This window comes from Linderina pennispora (genome assembly GCF_002104995.1).
Source record: "Linderina pennispora strain ATCC 12442 chromosome Unknown DL89scaffold_28, whole genome shotgun sequence".
NCBI lineage: Eukaryota > Fungi > Kickxellomycota > Kickxellomycetes > Kickxellales > Kickxellaceae > Linderina > Linderina pennispora.
In genome coordinates, this window is record NW_024468276.1 from 44,391 (window position 1) to 66,424 (window position 22,034).

General features: G+C 57.5%; 8 protein-coding genes across 8 annotated transcripts; 2 read left to right on the forward strand and 6 right to left on the reverse strand.

The window, feature by feature from the left end:
• Window position 1: 1 nt before the first annotated feature.
• On the reverse strand, window positions 2-6,815 carry DL89DRAFT_270906 (uncharacterized protein; the record flags this gene model as incomplete). The annotated part of the gene is made up of 1 exon (XM_040888847.1): window positions 2-6,815. A coding segment is annotated over exon 1 (6,530 nt), but the record flags the coding sequence as incomplete, so codon positions are not given.
• Window positions 6,816-9,217: 2,402 nt separating this feature from the next.
• DL89DRAFT_215162 (uncharacterized protein) lies at window positions 9,218-9,370 on the reverse strand (the record flags this gene model as incomplete). Its single annotated transcript, XM_040884280.1, has 1 exon — window positions 9,218-9,370. A coding segment is annotated over one exon (153 nt), but the record flags the coding sequence as incomplete, so codon positions are not given.
• A 1,827-nt stretch (window positions 9,371-11,197) lies between these two features.
• On the reverse strand, window positions 11,198-12,460 carry DL89DRAFT_270909 (uncharacterized protein). The gene has a single exon (XM_040888848.1). The coding sequence runs from the start codon at window positions 12,382-12,384 to the stop codon at window positions 11,383-11,385; it is 1,002 nt and encodes a 333-aa protein (XP_040739661.1). The 5' UTR covers window positions 12,385-12,460; the 3' UTR covers window positions 11,198-11,382.
• Window positions 12,461-13,131: 671 nt separating this feature from the next.
• Window positions 13,132-16,452, forward strand: DL89DRAFT_270910 (uncharacterized protein). The gene is made up of 11 exons (XM_040888849.1): window positions 13,132-13,536; window positions 13,558-13,647; window positions 13,681-13,786; window positions 13,880-13,941; window positions 13,969-14,001; window positions 14,023-14,091; window positions 14,113-14,163; window positions 14,185-14,589; window positions 14,611-14,667; window positions 14,698-16,192; window positions 16,258-16,452. Exons 1-11 carry the CDS (start codon window positions 13,381-13,383, stop codon window positions 16,386-16,388), a joined length of 2,655 nt encoding a protein of 884 aa, XP_040739662.1. The 5' UTR covers window positions 13,132-13,380; the 3' UTR covers window positions 16,389-16,452.
• DL89DRAFT_100545 (uncharacterized protein) lies at window positions 16,423-17,189 on the reverse strand. Its single transcript, XM_040882982.1, has one exon. The coding sequence runs from the start codon at window positions 17,062-17,064 to the stop codon at window positions 16,456-16,458; it is 609 nt and encodes a 202-aa protein (XP_040739663.1). The 5' UTR covers window positions 17,065-17,189; the 3' UTR covers window positions 16,423-16,455.
• Window positions 17,190-17,501: 312 nt separating this feature from the next.
• Window positions 17,502-18,206, reverse strand: DL89DRAFT_100557 (uncharacterized protein). The gene has a single exon (XM_040882983.1). It carries the CDS (start codon window positions 18,009-18,011, stop codon window positions 17,646-17,648), a length of 366 nt encoding a protein of 121 aa, XP_040739664.1. The 5' UTR covers window positions 18,012-18,206; the 3' UTR covers window positions 17,502-17,645.
• DL89DRAFT_100669 (uncharacterized protein) lies at window positions 18,140-18,931 on the forward strand. Its single transcript, XM_040882984.1, has 2 exons — window positions 18,140-18,192; window positions 18,470-18,931. Exon 2 carries the CDS (start codon window positions 18,534-18,536, stop codon window positions 18,897-18,899), a length of 366 nt encoding a protein of 121 aa, XP_040739665.1. The 5' UTR covers window positions 18,140-18,192; window positions 18,470-18,533; the 3' UTR covers window positions 18,900-18,931.
• DL89DRAFT_325650 (uncharacterized protein) lies at window positions 18,888-21,862 on the reverse strand (the record flags this gene model as incomplete). The annotated part of the gene is made up of 2 exons (XM_040891530.1): window positions 18,888-21,401; window positions 21,803-21,862. 2 exons carry the CDS (start codon window positions 21,860-21,862, stop codon window positions 18,963-18,965), a joined length of 2,499 nt encoding a protein of 832 aa, XP_040739666.1. The 3' UTR covers window positions 18,888-18,962.
• Between the last annotated feature and the right edge of the window lie 172 nt (window positions 21,863-22,034).

Consider the following 22,034-nt stretch of genomic DNA (forward strand, 5'->3'; position numbering starts at 1 on the left):
CGAACAAAATGCAGATATATTGATAACCAAGCAAGTACAAGCAGCGACCCTCCTCAGTCAGACTCGTCGCCGAGCTCTGCCTCTGAGTTGTCCTCGTAGTCACTCCCATCGATCATCCTGCGCACTGGATCGTCCATGCCGTTGCCTGACTTGGCTGGCTTTTGCGTGTTCTTGCTCGTCGTCCTCGGAAACGCAACATTGGGCGACACAGCTGCAGGGTTCGGGCCACCCAAAGCCTGGTCTGACGATGCTTCCTTGTACTTGTCGAACGGATTGATCGAGGCGTCAGACACAGCTCCAAATCCAGACGACTTGCTGCCGAATGTCCCCATCGCTGCACCAGCAGTAGGCGACACAATGCGCTTCACTTGAGTCATTGATGCCACGCCAAACGCTGGCTTGCCGAGTTTCGAGCCAAACTCTGGCATGCGTGTCGTCCCGGCTGTGCTCGAGAATGCGTTGGGCAGTCCGGACGTGCTGGTGTCCGTTGGAGCAACGACATACTTGGGGCTTCCTCCAAAGCTGCCCATGTTCCCAAATGCACCCTTTTTGAACACACCCGACGAAGTACTAGGCGCCGCCGCCGAAGGCTTCTGGCCAAACGCTGATGGCTGGCTGAAGAGAGACGACTGTTTGAAAAGAGACGATGCGCCAGGAGCTGGTGATGGAGACATGCCAGGCGGAGGCGTCTCGGCAGCAATATTCGGCACGTCGTCGTCGTCGCTTTCCCCGACTTCTTCGGTATCTGCATCAGACACCATATTTGCCGCTGCATCATCAAGGCTCGACGAAATGGCATCCATACCAAACAGCGCTGCTGGTGCCGACTCTGCCCTGAGATCGGCCTGGGATATGCGGCCAGTGCCATCAAAGCTGTCTGGGTGTGACAAGAATTCGAAATCATCCGACGGCTGCGATTCATCGACATCAGCTTCTGTAGCAATGTGGCTCATAGGCTGTTCCGCAGCATCATTTTCGACGGATGCCGCATCCAGTACATTTGCAGACCCACTCTCAACGATGCCCTCCACAGCATCACTACCCACCTGCTGGCGTGCGTGCTCCGGTGCCTCCAGCACAGACGACGAACAGATAAGTGCAGGAACTGCGGCAGCAACAATATCCTCGACGGAGGCACCACGAACTAGCTGACCGACATCCACGCGCCCCAGCTCTGACAGCTCATTAGTCTGCTCTGCGCTGCTTTCGCCAGAAGCATCAGCAGTTTCCTCAACCTGGCTCTCTGCCTGCTGGCTGACATGGATAAAATCGTCCGATTCATTATCTGACGCAGTCGAATCAGTGCCCTCTGTGCCCTCTGTGTCCTCCTTGGCCTCCTTGGCCTCCTTGGCCTCCTTGGCCTCCTTGGCCTCCTTGGCCTCCTTGGCCTCCTTGGCCTCCTTGGCCCCAGACTCCGTCTTGGATTCCGCGACGTCGGCCAGCTGTGTAGCGTCCTCGCTAGTGGCCACATCTGCAGACGGCTTCTGGGCGCCATTAGCGGCATCGTCCCTCTTGATGGTCACATCGACTCCAGTGCAAATAGTATCGTTGGCGCCAGGCTGACCAGCAACCTCAGCAACTGCCTGCTCGAATACAGCAGCAGCATCGTCCTCACTGCCCACATCAGCAGCAGAGCGAAGTGCCGATCCAACTACGTCCTCAACCAAAGCACCTGCAGTAGCATCAACGGCTCGAGCCTCTTCAGGAACAACCTGATCCAAACAGCTGTCCTCGGCAACCTTCTGTTGCTCAGCTGCTAGCGACTCGTTGGGAGTGCTGATCTTGTCGTAGTCAGCGTTTAGCTGAACATTGGCAGATTCAGAAATCTCCAATGCAGGCTCGCCTTTGCCTGCTGGCAGCGCCAACTCTACAATATCCTCAACCTTCGCCTTCTCAACAATTGGCAAAGTAGCAGGCGTGTCGCTGTGCTTGTCTTGCGCATCGCTGCCAACTGTCAATGCCGATTTGGCAATATCCTCGACCCTTGCGCTCTCAACAGTAATCGCAGCCGATGGTACCTCCACTCTGTCGAGTCCAGCCTGTGCAACCTTTCCCTGGCTGATCCGGTCGTAATCAGTGTCCAACGGCGCAGCTTCAGCCAGCGCTGGAGACATTTGCACATCCTTGGTAGGTGCCGGCCATGAAGCAGAGTCCTGCTTAGACTCCTCGCCATCCGATTCCGCTGGTTCGTCAGTGATGTCCTCAGCCTGGCTCTCTGTCTGCTGACTAACATGGGCAAAATCGTCCGATCCACTTTCCGAATCCTGGCTTTCCTTTTCTTGATCCACTTCACCACCCACCTCAAGCACGTCCGCATCAGCATCAGCCGTCTTGCCTTCATCCGGTGCACCAACATCCTTCGAATCCTCCTCGATAGTAGGCTTCTCTGCACTGGGCGGCACGAATCCACGGAACAGTGGTGTGGAGATACCAGCACCACTTGACCCAGGTACACCCGCATCAGCATCAGCCGTCTTGCTTTCATGCGGTGCTGCAGTGTCCTTCGAACTCTTATCTGCAGCAGCCTTCTCTGCACCAGGCGGCACAAATCCACGGAACAGTGGCATGGAGATACCAGCACCACTTGACCCAGGAACGCCTACACCGGTACCAGTGGCCATGCCTGCCAGCGAGGTTACATCCTGCCCAGCGGCAGGTTTCTCAGCCCCAGGCGGCACGAATCCAGGGAACGATCTCTTGAACCCGCCAGTATCACTGAGTGTGGCCTGAAACACCGATGTGTTGCTGGTCCCAAATTGCAATCCACCAGTAGGTTTAAAGCTGCCAAATGAGGGCATAGCTGGTGTGCCAGCCTTCGTCGCCTCATCGGTAACCGCTCCAGGCTTTGGCGCTTCGCAGACGATGCACTTGGATGCAGAGTTAGGGCTGAGCAGGTCGCATGTCGAACACTTCCACTTGCCATCCTCGACCGCCGCCACCTTGAAACCACTGGCTGACAGAGGTGTAAAAGCCCTCTCCGTTGCATCTGCAGCATCCGCCTTTACCGCAGGCTTGGGTTCTTCGGATTTGGCCTCGCTCGTCGCTGAGGGCTTTGGTGCATTGCAGCGACTGCATTTGCTCCAAGGGCCAGTGTTCGACATGCTGCACTTCTCGCACTGCCAAACGGTGCCTGCTGGGAGATTGGGCACAGGGCTGCTGAACGCTACCGTCTTGGAAGCCACAGCCGGTGCTGATGCAGAAACTGGCAGCATGAACCGCTTCTCAGCGCCAGCCATGAAGCCCTTGGGTGAAGGCACGGCCGGTGCAGCGGTGTCCTTTGCCGAGTCTCCATCTACAGGCTCCTTGCCACCATCGCTCTCGGCTGTCTTTTTCTGCCTTCCCTCTTGCTCCTCCCCAGACTCGGATTCTGCGCTCTGCTCCCCATCCGACTCCTCCTCAGTCTCTGTCTCAGACTCCCCCTCAGTCTCTGTCTCCCACTCCGTACTTGGCTTTTCCTCTTCGTCATCTTCGTAGTCGGAAACCGGTTCGACCTGCGGCCACTGGGCACCATCTGCCTCAGCCTCTTCTACTGCCTGCTCAGAATCGGAAGCCTCCTCGTAGTCAGATTCCAGACCGGCACCCACCGTTTCCCCACCATCAGGATTCAGCCTTCCAAAAGCCTCGACATACCGCTCCATGTTTGGCATGAGCAGCGGCTCTGGTACTATGCTCTCCTCGCCGTCCATTGCCAGATACCGTGCACTCTTTGGCGTCTTTGCGATCAGGACGACTGCTGCGCTACGCGCGTTACCAGTCAGGGCCTCACTCACCAAGGCACGACGGCGTCGAGCCTGGATAAACGCTGTTGCTGCAGATGGCTTCGACACCTTGTTGCTGGCGTCTCCAGTAGCCATCAGCTCGAGATTTGCTATCTCGCTATCGGGAACCAACGACTGGCGGCGAGTGGGCTTAACCGAGCGACGCGTCAGTGTGCGCACTCGCGTGTGCAGATAGTGCGGATTCTGCGTCGGACTTCTGATCGGCGTACGCAGCGGGTCGGCAGACTCGCCTTCATCAGCAGCAGCAAATGGCAGCGTGTGTGGCGACCAGGGCTGGCCGTCGGTAGCAGCCCGCAGCGGGGCTCCCGTATCAGCCTGCGCGCGAGTCGCGATCACCTGGTCCAGAGTTTCACGCGCCATGCGCGAGCTCCTCTGGGCCTCCTCGGCCGACAGCTCACTCACCTTCATTTCGTTGAGCTCCATGGCAATCCTATCGAGCGCATCCTTGTTCGTGGCCAGCGACTTGTCGATGCTCTTCATCTTTCGATCGATCGATTCGGGCGATGGGCCAAGCAGGCTGCTACCAAGCAAGCCATCAGAGTACTGGCGATTGGCCTCCACAGCCTCAACCAGCTCCCTAGCGCGCTCCGAGCTGTCCTTGATGGCAGTGAGGTTCTTTTGGAGGCGCCTATGGATTTCGCGCTGCAGCGGGTTCATTCCGCCATCGACAGTCGCATTGGGCGCTGCACGCATCGAATTGGCAGACTCCAGAATGCGCTTGATCTCACTGCCGCGGGTGTCGATTCGAGACACATCTGCCTGCTCGTCTCGTATCCCCTTGTAGCTGCTCTCCAGGTCTTCGCGCGACTGCAACAGAGCACCAGCCAGCACATCAGCAAAGCTGTTCCAGGCCCCGGTATCCCCGATGCTCAAAGACTCGAGGCGCACCGTAGCTGACGCCAGCTTGGTCACCGACTCGTCGATCTCGATCGGCGGCAGAGTGGCTGCATGGACTCCCTTGATCGTCTGGCGGGACCGCCGCACCGACTTCTTGAACTGCTTCAGCTCGCTGTCAAACTTGTTCAGGGTCAAAACAAACTGGTTTCTGACCAGCTGGCTGGACATACGCCTGAGGTCCTGACGCAGCTCACCGCGGCGCCTCCTCTCGGCACGGCACTCATCCGCCTCGTGACGCTTCTGCTCCTGGATTAGGCGGTGCTCCTCGCGCTCCTTGGCCCGCTGTTCCTTCTCGGCGCGCTTCTGCTCCTCAGCAGCCAGTCTCTCCACCTCGGCTTGCTTTGCGCGGCGCTCCTTGTCAATCCGCTTCTGCTCGGCCTCTGCAAGCTTCTTCGCCTCTGCAATCTCCTCGGCAGTGGGCGGCTTGGGCGCATCGGTCTTCTTCGACGGGATAGGAGCAAAGGAGACGTGCTTCTCGATCGCCTCAGGCGACTTCTTAATCACAAAGGGACTGGCAACATCGCCCTTGCCTTGCTTGGGGGATTTGAACAAGCTGGGCTTCAATAGGTTGGCAGTCGAGAACATCGGCATTGAGGTCACGGGCTTGGTTTCAGCTACCGTTGTGTCCGCAGGTTTCGACTCACCAACCTTGCGCGACTGCGCAAACACCGATCCCTTTACTACCCCAGCACCAGTCGCACTGCCAAAGGCAACGCTGGCCGGTATATTGGCACCAGCCTTTGAGCTAGTGGTCGATGCAGGCTCAGGCTTCTTGGCAGGCGCCACTACAACTGGTTCCCCCCAGAACGACTGCTTCTTGGCCATGCCCGAGCCGAACTTTGACGGTGGCTGGTCAAAAAGTGACGGGCCGCTGGCTGGCTGGTCAAATATGCTGCCGGATGACCCTGAATTTTTCTCTGCCAGTGCTGCAAACGACGTCGCACCAGCGGCCCCTGCCGATGCCCCCACCACCTGACCGAACGTGCGCTGCCCACTGATACCAAACGTCGTAGGCGCGTTAGAGTTTGACGCCACCTTTGTTGCCATCCCAAACGCTGAAGCACCCGCTGGCCCAAACGACGGCTTAAACTCCTTGGGCGTGCCAAATCCTTGCGTCCCACCCAAGCCGCTGCTGGGCTTTGGAGCAAGAATCGACGAGAAAGTACCGCCAAATGCCTTGGACTTGACGAATCCAGATATCAGTGATGACTCCTCTTTCTCCGCAGCCGGTGCCTGAGTTTTGGCAGAAGTGGCCGGCAATGCTGCGGCTCCAGGCAGTGGCTGCACCTGCTTGACCATGCCCGTGCACTGCTGGCCGCGCTCAATCTCGACCGTGTTGTAGACATAATACCCAAGCAGACAGCCGTCAGTGGTTAGGATCCATAGGATGGGCTGCGGCGGCATGGGCGCCGTCGAATCCTCGGGGTTAAGCGGCGGCAGATCACGAGTGCTGGTGAAGTCAATGGCCATGCCTAGCGACGTCGTATCGTTTTCTTCGGTGTTGACCACCGCTAGGGGGAACTGCCCACGGAACGGGTCAGTATCCAGATCGCACCAGTCAGGCCCATCGCTACCAGCATCACCGCCCTCAAGCACGCCTGGCAGGCAGTGTGCAATCGTCTTGACATCGGTCGAGCCCGTGCTCGTCAAAAACTGCATGTGCGGCACGCTTGCTCCCCAATCATAGATGCTAGCAAAGTGGAAGCCCGGGTAGCGCATTGGGAAATCCATTGCCGTGCATGGATCCTCGATATACTTCCAGTGCATGGGCGCCTGCTTCTTGGTCTGCGTGATAATGTACGCTGCAGTTTGGACTTGTTCAAACTCGTCCTCGTCATCAGCCGATCCATTACCGCCGCCGCCATTGCCAGACACGAAACCGCCGGGCGGGAACTGGCCATAGATGGCCATGAACGTGTAGGTCTCGATCCAGTCGACGGCCAACACAGCGAATGAACTGGGATGGTTCTCTGTGGCCGGTGGTTGAATGGTGCGCTTGGCTGCGCCATCGTTGGGTGCCCGTTGCGTGAGAACACCATCGGTATCTCCACACACGATCTGCTTGCCCTTCCGGGACCAACAAATAGCAGTAACCCTTGAGTCTGCATTGCTGGTGATCCTCGTTGTCGTCCCTTGTGCGATATCCGCCATCAGAACGGCACCGCTCAGCGTCAGTACTGCTACCAGCGTTGGCATCTCCAGTGGGTTGGGTCGCAAGTCGCGGATCTCGTCGTCCACATCGATGGTCATGGATGGCTTCGCATCGGGGCTGACAAGCAGATCGCGCACCGCGAACACCAGAACCGAGCCAGTCGCCAATGCCACAATGACCGAGAGCTCGTCAGCACTGAGAGTAACATGCGTGACCTTGCCCACACTGATCTCGCTTCGCTTCGCCAGAACAACGGGCTCACCGTCACCAGACGCGTCACCGCTGACAAGTGCTGCCTCCGCATCCGCAGTCGTAAAAACACTGATTCCTGAAGGCGCCCCGACAGCAATATACCCGTACTTGTTAGACAGCGCCAAGAGCCGGGAATATGCGGGCGTGCTGCGCCGTGCCGACGAGAACGGCTCGCTGGTAACGCGCACGCAGGTATCAGCCTTCACTTGGTGAAGCTGGATACGCTACACACTGAAAACAAGACACTTGCTCAATTTAATTGAGAAGAAAACTATACCACATTGGGCTCCTGGCGACAAGCATCGCTTTTGGACTGAACTCGACAAACCCACACTTGCCTTTGTTTCATTCTCACCAATTGTGGTGAGCACGTAATTGGCTCCTAATAGGCCGTCAGAACCTTGCATGGTTCAATATTTTCGCTTGGTTGATTTTCAATTACAAAACCTGAGAATGAGCAAGCGAAAATGGAGAAGCTGAGGAGAAAACCGCCGTCGTCACTGCTGGTTTGTTTTCAGCCCTGAGTGGCTGAGGCACCGATTTTTTATTTTTCGACTCAGCTCGTCGAGCCAAGAAAATGGCTGCGGCTCAACTGGCCTGATCGCATACACGTTTTTTCAGAGTTTGTGTAGAACTCCCCTTGGTGCGCAGCCGGCGACACGTAACATGGCAATGCCATGTCAGCCAACACAATTGCTACCTGCATCCATTTATAACCATGGCAGCACAGTGTCTTTGCTATTATCTAACTAGACCTATGGCGTTCACGATGCAAGCTCAGCTAGTCCGTATGGTTTAGACAGTTGGTACTGTGGCGGGAAATCTAGCATACGACTTCACTGCCTAAGGCCGATAGCAACTGCCCGGAAAGCTCAAAAACTCCTGGCGAAGGTTTGATTGGCACTGGCGTTATTGCGTTGGCTCGCCATTGCTGGCAGCGGCTGGGCGCTTCTTGGCTTGCCTGCTTGCTTACTTGCAATCTGGGTGGCACCAGACCCATCAGGAGCAGTCAGTAGTGAAACCTTGCAGGAATTTTGCCTGTCTGGCACAGCAGGGGGTATGTGCCCACAAAGAGACCTCCATGAAACCCGCCTGTAGGTATGGTATAACGATGTTTATTGCGGAAGGTTGCAGAGCAAAAGTGGTGTTTCATCCCATTGTCCAGGGCAGGTGATTCTTGCGTAATCAGACGTATCCCATCGGGTGGCTGCCCATACACATCACCGAGACAAGCCCGGTACCGAGGTATGCTACGGCTGGTACCCACGAAGATTAAATAACAGAGTGTAAAAGAGGAATTTGTAGGGATATCGGAATGTGTGGAAGGGGGTGAGGTATTAGAAAAGGTGGGTGACACAGGGAAAGCCGCTTTTATATGCAGGATATGTGTTGGCCAGGAAGCCAATGGTTCCAAGTTTGAGCGCCGAGGATGCAGGGATTGGGTGGTTTGCTTAGTACAGTACTGCATCTACAAAATGCGAACTGAAATGAATGGTACTTTGGTATAACTACGGTTCCGGGTTCGATTTTTCGAGTGCTTTGAAGAAATATTCGTCACCTTAGGGTCTGAATCCATCGGCCATAAAATAACCCTGTTAAGAGTTTACAGAGCGAGTCACACATGCTCGCTTTGAGGCTCAAAAGAGCTTGAATTGTTCAACTAATTAAAAAGGTTCTAGCGGACGGTTGGTCACTTTTTGGACTATATAACCGTATATATGGGTAAAGATACTGGTAGGGTAAGAAGAAAGTGAAAAATAATTATGAACAAAAGGTGATTTGCGTGCAAACCAGATAGTTTACAAGTTGGTGCGAATGCAGACGATTCACTTTTGCCACTAGAACTACACATAAAATTCAACTGTTTATGAATATATACCTACAGATAGCTGCCTTTATCATGTGCTATGCATTCATAGGTCTCTATTACTCGTCATACTCTTGTACGATCCATGATATACTGCGAATGTGGCTATCTCTGCAATGCTAACAAATGCAATAGAAATTGGACAATAGAATACTATATTATTAACAACAGATACTATATGCCACATTGGAAGAATGTAGCGCGTGACAAGGGTGAACATTTCAATTAGAACGGGTGGGGAGCGTGCGTGCTGCGTGGACGGCGGCTTCCAGGGGAGAGGTGTGTGCGGTAATGCTGCATCATGTTGTCCTGGCGCGAGAAGCGGCTATTGCAGCTGGGATGCAGGCATACAAAATTCTTCTCGCCTGTGTGGATGCGATGGTGGCGCGAGAGATGGCCACTGGTCGTAAATGCCTTTCCGCAGCCGGGGTACGAGCACTTGTACTTGCGCACTGTAATTGTCCGGGGAATGATGCGAGTGCATGGCGGGAGTACCAGGGGCATAGGGTTCAGGACCCTTTGCGGTTGCCTGTGCAGCGGCTTGGCACACGAGCTGGCCATGTGGCATGCATCGGCCAAAAAGTTGAGCGGTGGGAAGGGAAGCGGTGAGTTGGAGCAGCTGCGCAGGAGAGGCGACTGGTCGGGTGTCAGCCCAGGAATCGACGAGCGGCAGCTAAGGTCTTGAGGGGTATCCTCGTTGAGCAGGCTGACACGAGTCCCGTTGGCACTTGTGACCGAGAATGAGCGATGGCAGATGTTGCGGGGCATGCTGGGCAGACCAAGTGGTGCGGTAGAGGTTGGATACATCGCTTGAGCAGGTGATGGTGGTGTGGTTTGGTAGGCCTGAGAGTGCAGGGAATGGAGGATGCGGTGGTGTCGGATGCGATGTGGAACAATCTGAGGGTATAGTGCAGAACCCAGGGCTGCACAGGAGCCATTTATACATGGCCTGGGAGACGGTCCCGCGCCGGTCCCACGAACACACTTGCAAGCAGCAAACAATGGCCCGTAATGTGAATGCGTGGGGAGGCTGGCTAAAAAACCTTTCTAGCTTTTAGCCGCTCGTAAGCAGAAGAATGCATTGGCATCCAGCATGTTTGCTGCTCCGCTGCGCTGGCGGGCAACCTCATCGCAACGGAAACAACAAGTTCAGAGAATCCAGGTCAAAACGGTCTGGAGAATACAAGGCACATGCGAGTTCTCACAGCGGCCGCTAATTGTTGGTGGTGGACACAAGATAGTTGGAGCACGATGGGTGGACGAGGACAAAGCAAGGCTATCACTGTTTACACTCTAAATCTGCTGAATGAATCTACAAACTACTCTCGCCCAAATAGGAAAGGCGGTGGTGCATGGTTGAGCCAAGCGACGCAGCCAAGCACAATGCGCAGTTGCGGTCAGAACCTTAACCGGCTACAAACAAATCAGAAGCGGTTCTGCTTGTCAAGGCTCGCTTGCATTCGGTCCTGAACAGGAAACCGCGGTCCACAGGCAGCCCGGTTCCCCAGGCTCCAACCTGGGGAATGTAAGCCCTACACCAGTGCCTAGGATGGGAGAGCAGCATGGAAAGGGCGCTTATATGCACGATATAGTAGCTAATATATTGCGCCTGCTATTAATAGGGTCTGCAGTGCTGCGCCGTCGAAATGCAGCAGTATCGGGAAGGGTAGGGACTGAGCTCGGTGCTTGGTGCCTGGCTTTTTACCACGTTCCTTGCTGTCCGCAACTAGTGCTTGAAGCTCCAGCTGAGGACAATGCGTGGCACCCTTCCACAACGAGGGGTTTGGCGGGGGATGTTTGACACTCGCCAAATCCACCAACCAAGCCCCTTTGCCCTCGAGCGCTTGGCTGCTCGCATATCCACTTTTGATTCATCCGCCTCCCAGCCTTCTCAACCACTCTATTCCCCAAGGCCAGGCGTGTTTGCGGCCACCAGGTGGTGTTTTTGAGGATTTTGGAACAAAACATGGTTCGAGCTGAACTTGGGCGCCTCTATCTGTCCTCACATTGTCTGGCGTGTTTGGCCGGGCGGGCAGGCATCTGGCATGGGGGAGACGCGGTGGCGCCCATGTCAACACTGCGCAGCGGGACCGGGTGGGCCTTGGCAGACCAGCCTCTCCAGTGCAGCCTTTGCGCATGCGCCCAAATCCCCAAGCACATATGAACCAGAAGCTGGCAGATTCCATATATGGCAAGTCGAGCGCATTTAGCGCGAATGGCGCATTTGGTTACCACACCAAAGTCAAGCACAGCGTTTATTATCTTAAGCGGCGGCTTGTGATGAAGTGGTTATCTCATGCAGTTGTTCTCGATGAGCGTCGACTTGGAGATGCTGCAAAATCAACCCACTGCTGAAAGCTCTCTTTAAACACGGATAGAGGCTTAAAAACAGAGCTACTACAATGCGAGACCGAGCAGGACATTTATATGTTATTTTAGGTAGTGTGACTGAACCACTTGTGTAGGCCCATCGCAATGGTACATCCAACAATGACAGCTGCACCCAGGACACTAATCCAGTCTGGCACCTCGTCAAACAGCGTGATGCCAAACAGGAAAGCGAAAACAACGTCCATGTTGCGCATCAGGGTGCCTGGACCAGCAGGGGCAAGCTGGAGCCCGCGGTTCAGTAGGACCTGGCCCAGATATGCGAACGAGCCAACCATGGCCATCACCGTCCACTCGTAGGTAGTCTGTGGCAGGCGTGGATTCTGGAACGCAAACATGGCGATAGACGAGCCAACAAACGACAGGAACCCAAAGTACACGACATGCACCATGGCATGCACACCGCGGCCAACCTTGCGAACCACGCAATAGGCCAGAGCACCAGACATGGCGCCGATCAGGGCAGCAGCAGCACCGCGCACCTGGTGCATCTCGCCAAGCATACCAAGGTGCTCGGAGAAGAGTGCACTGGGCTTGAGCACAAGCACAATGCCCAGCATGCAGACGGCTGACGCAATCTTGTCGAACCCGTCGTAGGGCTCGCCAAGCATGAGATTGGCGAAGATCGCGCTGAACACTGGGCCGGTGAAGAATACAACAGTGGCATCGGCGAGCGTCATGACCGAGACCGCATAGAAGAAGCAGGCGTTTCCGAATGCGCCGGCGGCACCACGCAGAACCAGCCATTTGCGGAGCCCATTCGCGTTGCTTGGGCCCATGGGACTCACACGGTAGTACAGACAGCCAAGAAGACCCAGCGCGAGTTGAACAACGCTGCGGGCGAACACGATCTCGAGGGACGGGAAGTTTGCAATGGCCAGCGCCTTGACACAAGCCGAGTTTGTTGCGAACCCGAGTGCAGAGAGCGCCATGAAAACGTACCCCTTGAGCTCATCGCGCCTGCGCTGGCTGGCTGCCTCGAGCTCTGCAGCAGACGTGTTCCCGACCAAGGGCGTTGTCTCGGTAGCTGCCTCTTCGCGATTCGTCATGATACGGGCAGTACAAGCAGTAGTATACGGGGAATGCAAGGAGGAAAACTGCGTGGGGTGGTGGGAAAGGCGGCCGGTCTGGAAGGCACGGGAGGATATAAAGTCGCGCAGCAAGCGGGTGGTCGGACAAGGCAAAATTCCGTCCACTGAGAACTCCAGGATCATCAGATTTCGGCCGTGATTAGCCCGAAAATGCGGCACACTGGAGCTTTTTTTACGTGGCAGGCTGGAATGCGCCGTGTCGACAGCCAGTGTGAGCGGCGCGCTGTAGGCCTTTTTCTCTTCTCCAAAAAAGTTATCCGTAGGCCAGATAGCGTAAACTACTCAACGTTCCCTTTCCTCTAGCTTCTGCTGTCTTCCTTATCGCTATTTGTAGTGCACAGTTTTATTGCAACGGAGAATTCGGAGAGGAAAATGGCTGTTGCCCGGTATGCTCACGATTCCAACACACGCCCTGCGGATGCAAAGGTACGCACAGCTTGCTCGTCAGTACGATGCAAACCCATACGCGGTGGTCCTGAACAGCACGAGGCGAGGCAGTAGTGTGTTGCAATTTCTGGCTAACGACGAAAACCGCATTTTATTCCCCTGTAGAGTGGACGCAAAGGCGGCTGGTTGGGATGGCTGTTGCGACGTTTGTTTTTGATGTACGTGGTATTCATTACGCTGACTACGTGCCCGTCGAATCCGGGGCACCTAGTGTGCAGAACAGAGGCAGCGGTGAGAGAGGTCATCAATGGCCCGGTTCACGGGCTGTTTGTTAGCACTGAGACTGGCGCGCGCATCAGCAACGCATACAATGCGCACCTGGTGCCGCTATACGAGAGGCACGCAGAACCGCTCCTAGACAACACGCGCGTTTTCGTTGCGGAGACCGTGGCCCCGGCCCTGTCCAAAGCATCGAAGCCTGCGTGCGACGCCTTGCACCGGGCTGTTGATCCATACACGGATAAGGCATATGCCGCATATAGCGCACATGCCAAACCCACGGTAGACATGGTTGCTGGCTGGGTCAAGCAGACTGTGAGCCAGGCCGTGGTGCCTGTAGTGACGGCTACCAAAGAGGTTGTTGTTCGGGTGGGCGGCGACTACGTCCTGCCGCTGGCCAAGAGTGGGTGGAGTGACTATATTGTTCCTCTGCACGTCAACCATGTGCAGCCCCTGTGGGCCAAGCAGGTGTACCCGCGATCTGCAAGTACTCCAAGACTGCGCTGCAGTCCGTGCGCGAAAATCTGCTCCCTGGAATCGTGTCTGGCACGGCCCGTGCGTCCAGTGCCTCATGGGCATTCGCCCAAGAACACATTGTGCCGTATGCCAAGCGTGGTGCCGTACACGCGTATCTGTTCTTTACTCGTCACGTGTCACCGCCGGTGCGGTCCCTCTATGACCAGCACATGCGCCAGTATGTGGACCGTGTGGTTCCTTGGGACCAGGTTGAGGTTGTCTACGACAAGTCGGTGCTGATTGGGTCGACGCTGTTTGACATTGCGCGCAGCTTCACCGAAGAGTTCTACTACATGTGCTACACCAATTTTCACCGGCGACGAGCACCCGACTGTCATCCAGCGTCACCACGAAGAACAGCTGGCCAAGGCCGACCAGCCCACGACTCAGACCGTCTTTTCGACCCCGGCGGAGCATGCGCAAAACATTGCCCGCAAGATTTCGGGCTCGGCGCGCCAGTGGTTCCAGGTGGCCCGCGGATGGGTTGCGCCTGCCAACCAGCAGTACGTCTATGACAAGGCCACCGATTTCTACCACCGTGCCACCAAGGCGGTTGTGGAGCGCATTCCCAAGCAGCAACCAGTTGCTTTGACATCATCTGTTTCTGTCGTCGAGCTTACTCTGTCGGTCACAATGTCCGCTTCGCCTGCGTCTACTCTGGAACCGATTTCTTCTGAGCAGCCCTCGACTGAGGAAGAGCCTGTGGTTGTGAAGACCATAGTCAAGGAGACTGTTGCTGAGGAGACTGTTGCTGAGGAGACTGTTGCTGAGGAGATTGTTGCCGAGGAGACTGTTACCGAGGAGACTGTTACCGAGGAGACTGTTACCGAGGAGACTGTTACCGAGGAGATTGCTGGCGAGGAAGCCACTTTGGAGGAGATTGTTATCGAGGTGACCGCAGTGGAGGAGCCCCGCATCGTTGAGGTAGTCGCTGAAGACACCGTTGTTGTTGTCGAGGCTGATGCCGAAATGTCCGACGTTGTCGATGCTGCTATTGAAGAGACCCTTGCTACCACCGAGTCTGTTGTCGCGGAAGAGCCTGCCATCGTCGAGGAACCAGTAGTTACCATTGCGACTGCTCCTGAGCAGCCCCTGGTTGCCACCGAGATCCCTGTCAAGGAGACCATCCTTGAGGAGGCTACGCTGACTGAGGTCGTTCCAGAGCAGAAGCCCGTCGTCGAGACTGCTCCTGCTGTCGAGAAGTCGCCTTCTACTGATTCTGTTAGTGCATCTTCCTCGGACAAGCCTGAGATCGATGCCAACCAGGCAGCCTCTGCTGTCTACGATGCTCGTGAGGCCATGGCTGGTGTTGGTGTGGACGAGCAGCAGAAGAAGGAGTTTGAGGACCTAGTCGGTGCGGTCAAGGACAGGGATGCGGCAAACCTGGAGAAGATGCCCCAGATTGTCAACGACATTAAGCCCAAGGAGGATGACAAAACCGTCGGTGCCGCCACTACTGCGCCAGCTGCTGCTGACGACGACCAGCAGATGCGCGTGGCCACGACGCTCCCTGCCCCGGAGACTGCCAGTGCTGCTGGTGTGGAGGCAACGTCTGCGGCCGAGCCTGTCGAAGACCACAGCACCTCAGCCAAGGCCGCCGAGGTCAAGCGCGAGCTCAACGAGTCCGGCGAGTCGATCAGCCAGTCTGCTTCCCTGGTTGCACAGGAGTCTACCACGACAGTGACGGCCCAGACAACCGCCACGCGCACAGTGAACAAGGTGGTCACTGTGGAGCAGCCCGTGCAGCCGCCCAAGGGATCGGCCGAAACGACCACCCAGGCAGTAGTGACCCAGTATCTCACCAAGACCGTACGCAAGCAGAGCACAGTGACGTCGCAGGTCACCACCACTGTCAAGACCACTCGTTCAGTGACAGTGAACTCGACGCTGCTCGAGACGCTGACCACCGACAAGCAGCAGGTTGTGGCCACCACCGCAGCCAGCGAGAAGACTGCACCGGAGGCTGCCAAGGCCAAGCATGAGACGTCGCAGGCCGCCGGTGAGCAGCAGCAGGATGGTCTCAAGGAGGCGACGGCCATGTCGGCTGTTGACACAGAGCCTGCTGCCGAGCTGCCGGCTGCCAAGGCTCCGCTGGTAGAAGAGCCTGTGGTCTTGGATAGCCAGTCGGTTGATTCCAGCCCGAAGGCAGAGGACGCGGCCAAGTCGGAGGAAGTAGTGGAGGAGACAAGCCCGCTGCTGTCGATTGTTGTGCCGGTTGACGACGAGGTGCGCAAGGCGGCTTCGAACTGGGTCAAGGACGCGCGCAAGTCGATCTCGAAGGAGGTTGCGCAGGAGCGCACCCGCCAGAGCACCTCGGCTACTGAGGAGGAGCAGGTCGAGCAGGAGACGGTCGCTGCGGCGGTCGAATCGCAAGCCGAGCCGTCGCCGGCTGCTTCGGAGCCCTCGCAGGTGAAGGCGGTGGCCAGCACGGCGGCTGTGGAACGTGCGGTGGCCGAATCCGCTGTGCAGCCCGAGAAGGAGGAGGCCGTGGTGGCGCCACGGTCGGCGGCCAAGCAGGAGCCGGCTCCGGCACCGGTCCGGCCGAGCAAGACAGCACCCAAGGCAGCCGCAAACGAGGCAGCTGGTTCGCTGCCCCAGGAGTACCGGTGGATAAGACGGCGATCAAGTCGGCGCAGAAGGCAAAGACAGCGCAGAAGGCGGCCAAGCCAGCAGCGAGCCGGCGGACGAAGAAGGCCGACGAGAAGCAGGCGCAAGCCACAAGGGGTCCGCGCAAGATCAAGGTCAAGAAGCGCCGCTCCGCAGCACGCGATGAGCTCTGAGCAAACAAAATTATTCACTTTTTTCCCCGTATATTCACTTCAATCTCCCAATTCAATTCCAACTGGCTTACAAGAGGTTCGATTCAAAGTACTTTGCGACCTTGTTGAGCTTGATCTTCTGCTCCTGCATGGAGAAGCTGCTGGTGGACAGGAAGAGCAGGGTGTCGTAGATGGCGTCGTAGGCGGCCTTGGCGTCGGGCGAGTCTTTGTACAGCTTGCTGGCGGAGTTGCGCATCCCAAGGCTCACTGCCAGATCGTGGACCAGCTCGACGTTGGTTTTGCCGCCCTTCTTGCCGACATTCTTGGTGTCCTCAAGGAACTGATCAACAGCGGTTGATTCTGCAGCAGTGAGTGCCAAGACAGTCGTGACTAGCGCCAAGAACGCGGGAACGAGGAAAGCAAGTCTCATTTCTTCTTGAATAACAAAAAATAAGGGATGTGCTACTGCTTTATTTAGGCTGGCTATAGAGTGCAGAATGATCTCTGGAGGTGCGTCTTGGCATACAGGAGGGCTGCGGCGTTCCGTAGGCCGGCTTATATGCGGCACCTTGGCAAATATATGTGGGTGGTGGGTGGCGATGTTTCGCTGGCACATGGACAGTGTACTGGGGGCATGTGGTGGTATTAGCATTGGGCTCGAGGTAGCGAGGGGATGGCGAGTGGTTCCGCGCCACATGCAAGGTGTCTCAGTCAGGGGAGGGCGCAGGGGCGAAAAAGCATATGATGGCCGGCAACCCCCACCAGAGCTGAAAGTGAGAGCTGGGCTGCCTGTATGTGCGAGGGGGTCGGTTTTACCACGGGGAAATGGGGAGCATGATGTTCAGCCAGTTTCCAGAAGGAACCCAGAAACATCAGCGAGGGAGGCGATTGGGGGAATGCTCGGGCTGCGTGTGGTCGGACCGCCAGGCACATCAGGACGATTAGCTCATTCCAAAGCCGAGCAGTCCAGGAGCGTGCCATCATGGGCATTGGGGAGTGTAAATGGGATTCGTGCTCGGCGCATAAAGCACTGATTTCCTAAGCAGCAGGAATAAGGGGGCGGTGGGCTTCTGGACTCCGCACCCAGGGCGGAGACCGACATTGCGCCGCTGACAAACAGGCGACGCCTCGTGCGATGGAAACTGACAAGGGACAAGGCAGAGCGCGGGCATCGGGGGTTGTGTGGCAAAAACCTGAAAAACAAAAATGCAAAGGCTGTTTGTTTTGTTTTCCCTCAATGGCGTGTGTGCGGCAGGAGAGGGTGAACAAGGGCAGGCGCTATACTACTGCCGGTTCTGCTGGCCTTTTTCCCTGGCTTTCGACAGCAGAAGCGTATAGGTGCGATATCATTGGGCATGAGGCGGCAAGGGCTTGGCGTGCATAGATGTCTGGGCGGACATTGGCACATCGACGGGTTGCGCGCTGGCAATTGGGACACGCGTATGTAGATGGAAGCAGAGGAAAGGCGAGATATGCCATCAGCAGACATACCTGGCGCATGCAAGTGCGGATTGGTGGAGAACGGGGAGGAAACAAGAGATTACACGGGGTCCCTACGTTCATAGCCGGCCCCCAACAGGCAGCTCTCCGAGCGCTTGGAGGTGGACGGCTGGGCGGCATTGCGGATCGGCCAGTTGCGCCCATGCATCAGTGACGCCAGGCGCTGTATAAAGGCGGCTGTGGTACAGATGCTGATTTCTTCTTCTGCGCGCGTTTGTACCTTTTTGTTTTTCTTCGTGTTTATATCAGCACTTTGCTCTGTTAGGGAAATAAGCTAGCCCCCACCCCAGCGCCGGCCATCCAAAAACAGCGCATATTACTTTCAGCAGCCAGAACAAGGGGCTGTATTAACGACAGAAAGAGGGGCAGAGGAAAACTGTCCAACGCGCAGAGCTGACCCCATTTCCGGATGGCCAAAAGGCAGCAGCATCGCTTTCTCCCGCTTTCCTCGCCTGTGTCCCTTCATCGTGTCGGTATTTATTCGTTCTAATTTGCACAAAACAAAATATTGTTTTTTTCTTCGCTTGGGGGCTCATGGTCCGGTTATCGTTTGCAGTGACGGCCAGCATCCTGGTGTTCTGGATATCAGCTATGGGGTCGAGCAACTACCTGCTGTACACATGGCGGTCAGGCACCAAGGCGCTGTCGCCGCAGGTGTTTTCGCTGATGCTGTGGTCGCGGGGCTGGCAGGTGCGCCAGCAAGAGACATTGCGGGCAGCGGGTACAGCGCAGGCAGAGCAGGCAGAGGAGCAGGTGCCGACGGGTGCCACGTCCAATATGCTGGAGGAGCAGGTGTCGGTGGGCGTCATGTCCAGTGTGCTGGAGGCGGGACGGGTGGACACCGCGTACCGAGAGGCACAGTACCGGAAGCGCGCATTGGCGCTGCGGCGGGCGTCGGGGACGGCAGCGCGAGTGCTGGTGGCGCCCGAGGACGTGTCGGCGAAGGACATACTGCCCGAGGGCCATAATGGGTTCACGTCGATGGTTGCGATTTCCTGCGTGCTTGTATTTGCTACATTTGTTGCCTTTTAATCATATTAATCTTTAGAGTATGTGTATTGCAAAACGTGTTTTTGGACTGGGAGAGATTATCGGCTACGACCACACGTCCTCCTGGTAGCGCGAGGCCTTGCGCATCTCGGCCAGCCACTGGGCAGCAGTGTCCACTGGCACGCCGGCCTTGTCGGCGATCAGAGCAGCCAGGGCTCGGGTCACGTCCTTGGCCATGGCCTTGGCGTCGCCGCACACGTAGATGTGGGCCCGCGGCGGACCGGTGAGCTTGTCCTGGCCCGCCAGCAAGGCCTCGAAGACAGCGTCGGCGTGCTCGGCCAGACGGTGCTGCACATAGATCTTGTTGGCCTGGTCGCGCGAGAAGGCCGTGATGACCTGCGACTGCGGAGCCACGGTGCGGATGTCGTCGAACAGACGCGCCAGCTCGTCCTCATACATGTAGTCGTGGACAGCCGTGCGCGCGCCGAAGAACAGCAGCGCCGTGCCCTGCGCCGACTCGGGGTTGGCACGTGCCTGGTGGGCGCGCTCCTGCACAAAGCCGCGCATGGGCGCCAGGCCAGTGCCGGGCCCAATCATGATGATCGGCACCGCGGGGTCGGTGGGCAGACGGAACTGCGACTTGCGGATATACACCGGCAGGGCCAGCTGGCGGTCGACCGGCGGATGGATGGTGTAGGAGCCCAGCACATGGCCCTTGTTGTCCGCCACCACTGGAGCACCGGACGCGTCGTGCGTCGGCAGCGCAGCATTCTCGCTGACCAGCACTCCATCGGGCAGCGACACCGCGCGGTCGCCCTGCAGGTAGCGCTTGGCACCCAGCAAAAAGTTGGTGGCCACGCCGGAGCGCGTCAGACCAAGCTTGGCGTCGGCGGACCCGGCGGCTGCCTCATACTGCAAAACCACAGCAGTGATGCTGGGCATCTCGGGCGCCACGCGTGCGCTGGACGAGATGGAGTAGAAGCGCGGCTGCATACGCGGGCACAGCTCGAACACCGCGGCCGGCGGCAGCATCAGCAGGTCGGTTTCGCCAGCCGTGCGTTCGGCGGCATGCACAGCGTTGAGCAGCCGCGCCAGCGACAGGCACCCGGCGCCCACCTTCTGCGCATGCGCGTCCTTGTCGTTGGCCAGTGGGCCCAGGAAGTCACGGGCGGCGGCGCTGGTCGCAAACGGCAGCACCAGCGACTTGATCTGCGCGCGTGGCACCGGCAGCGCTATCTCCAGGTAGTGCCGCAGCGCCGCGCGGTATGTGGTTACGTGCGGGAACAGCGCCTGCTGCGCTGCGTGCGGGTCGGCCGCCGCCACGCTGATCGCCTGATCCGCGCGGTCCAGCAGCCCCAGCGCCGCCAGCAGCAGATCAACCTCCTCGTCCGAGTTCTGCGCATAAACGCCGATGTGGTCGCCGGCCTCGTACCGCATGCCCGACCCCGCCAGGTCCACCTCCACGTGCAGCACGTGGCGGTCGGCTCCTGGCGTCAGCTCCGCCGTTGCCTTGACCGGCGCCTGGAACGGGTGCCGTGCGTCGAACGTCTCGGCCGACGCATACAGCTGCCCCGCCGTCCACGCGTCGCTACCGCCGGTCTCGGTGACTGTCCATGTGAGCGCCGGCGCTCCGCCTGCGTCCTCATCGGGCGTGGCCGACCCGAACATGGCGCGGATCAGCGGCAGCGTCTTGTCCTTCCACTGAGCAAAGTCCTCCTCAATGTCGACGTCGTCGTCTCCCTCGCCGCGCTCGCCAATGCGCTGCGCCCCCAGCGCCTGCAGCCGGCTGTCCATGATGCGCGCGTGCGAGTTGAACTGCTCATACGTGTTGTTGCCCAGCCCAAACACTGCAAACCGCACGTCCGCCAGCGGCTGCTCCATGTCCAGCATCCCCGCCTTGTCCTCCGGCTCGCGGAACTCGGGCACCTCCGACTCCTCGGGCGACTCGCGGTTCGACACAAATGCATCGTACCACTGCTCCATGTTGTCAGTCGGCTCGCCCTCGCCCGTCGTCGCCAGAATCAGCACCGCCAGCTCGTCCTCGTTCAGCGCCGCCATCCCGTGGAAGTCGTACAGCTCCGGGTCCAGCACCAGCGGACGCACTGCCACCGACTGCAGCTCCTTCGCCAGCCGCGTCGCAAAGTCCTCCGCCGTGCCTGTCTGCGACCCGTAGAATATCACCACGTTCTTGCCCGCATTGCGCATCTTCAGCACAAAGTCCCGCTCCTCGTTGTACTCGTCCGCCCCGCTGCTGCCGCCAGCACCCCCCGCCAGCGCCGCCTTCTGCGCTATCGTCATCTCGGGCTTGCGCGCCCCAAACAGCGTCTTGCGGAACAGGAACGTTGCCGCTCCCACCAGCACCCCCGAGACAATCACCATGTCGCCCCACTCCACCTTTGACGATGTGCTCATCTCTTTCTGCGAGCCTGTACTGTCTTGCCGCTTGCCCTGGTCAGCTGCTGTGCTGCTGTCCGATGTTAAATGGAAATACCCAAGAACGATGCCCAGGAACCCGATTCCCGGAACCCTGTACTTGTTGAGAACCTGAAAGACTCGTGCGATGAAAACTACTCCCCAGTTGACGGTATGGTAAAAGCAAAACCACACCGAGTGCGCAAACTCGTACCGCGTTGGGAAATCCACGATGTGCCTAATTACAAGTGATGCTTGCTGAAATGAAGCAACAACGACAAAATCTACCTTCTGAAAATAAAAAGTTAGGGAAAAGCCCGTGGAGAAGGTAAAGACCAAGTTTGTTCAAGAAAATAGGGACAGAGGAGAGAAAGCGGATGAAAGTAGCGCGCAATTCCTGACCCTTATAACTGATAATAAAAAATACCGGCCATGCCTCAACACTGAAAGCCTCCTGCTGGTTCCGCAATCTTCCTCGCAGAACCTGCCCCTGCCTCCTATTTGCACATGCCAAACAGGCCCGCTGCCAGGACGCCGCCTTGCCGCTTCCCCTCAGCGTATGCTACAATGCCTCCCTGCTTGCCTGGGAGCATTGGCTGTCATATATGCTTGCAAAGGGATCACGCCGCCGCCTCCAGCTGCACTCTTTTGCGAGTCTCTAGCCATCCCGCCACTATCTCTCACGCCCAACAAACTAGCTCCTTCCCCGTTTACCTCATGTGAATGGGCTTCCCGTGCCACTATCTCAACTCCACCCTATTCATC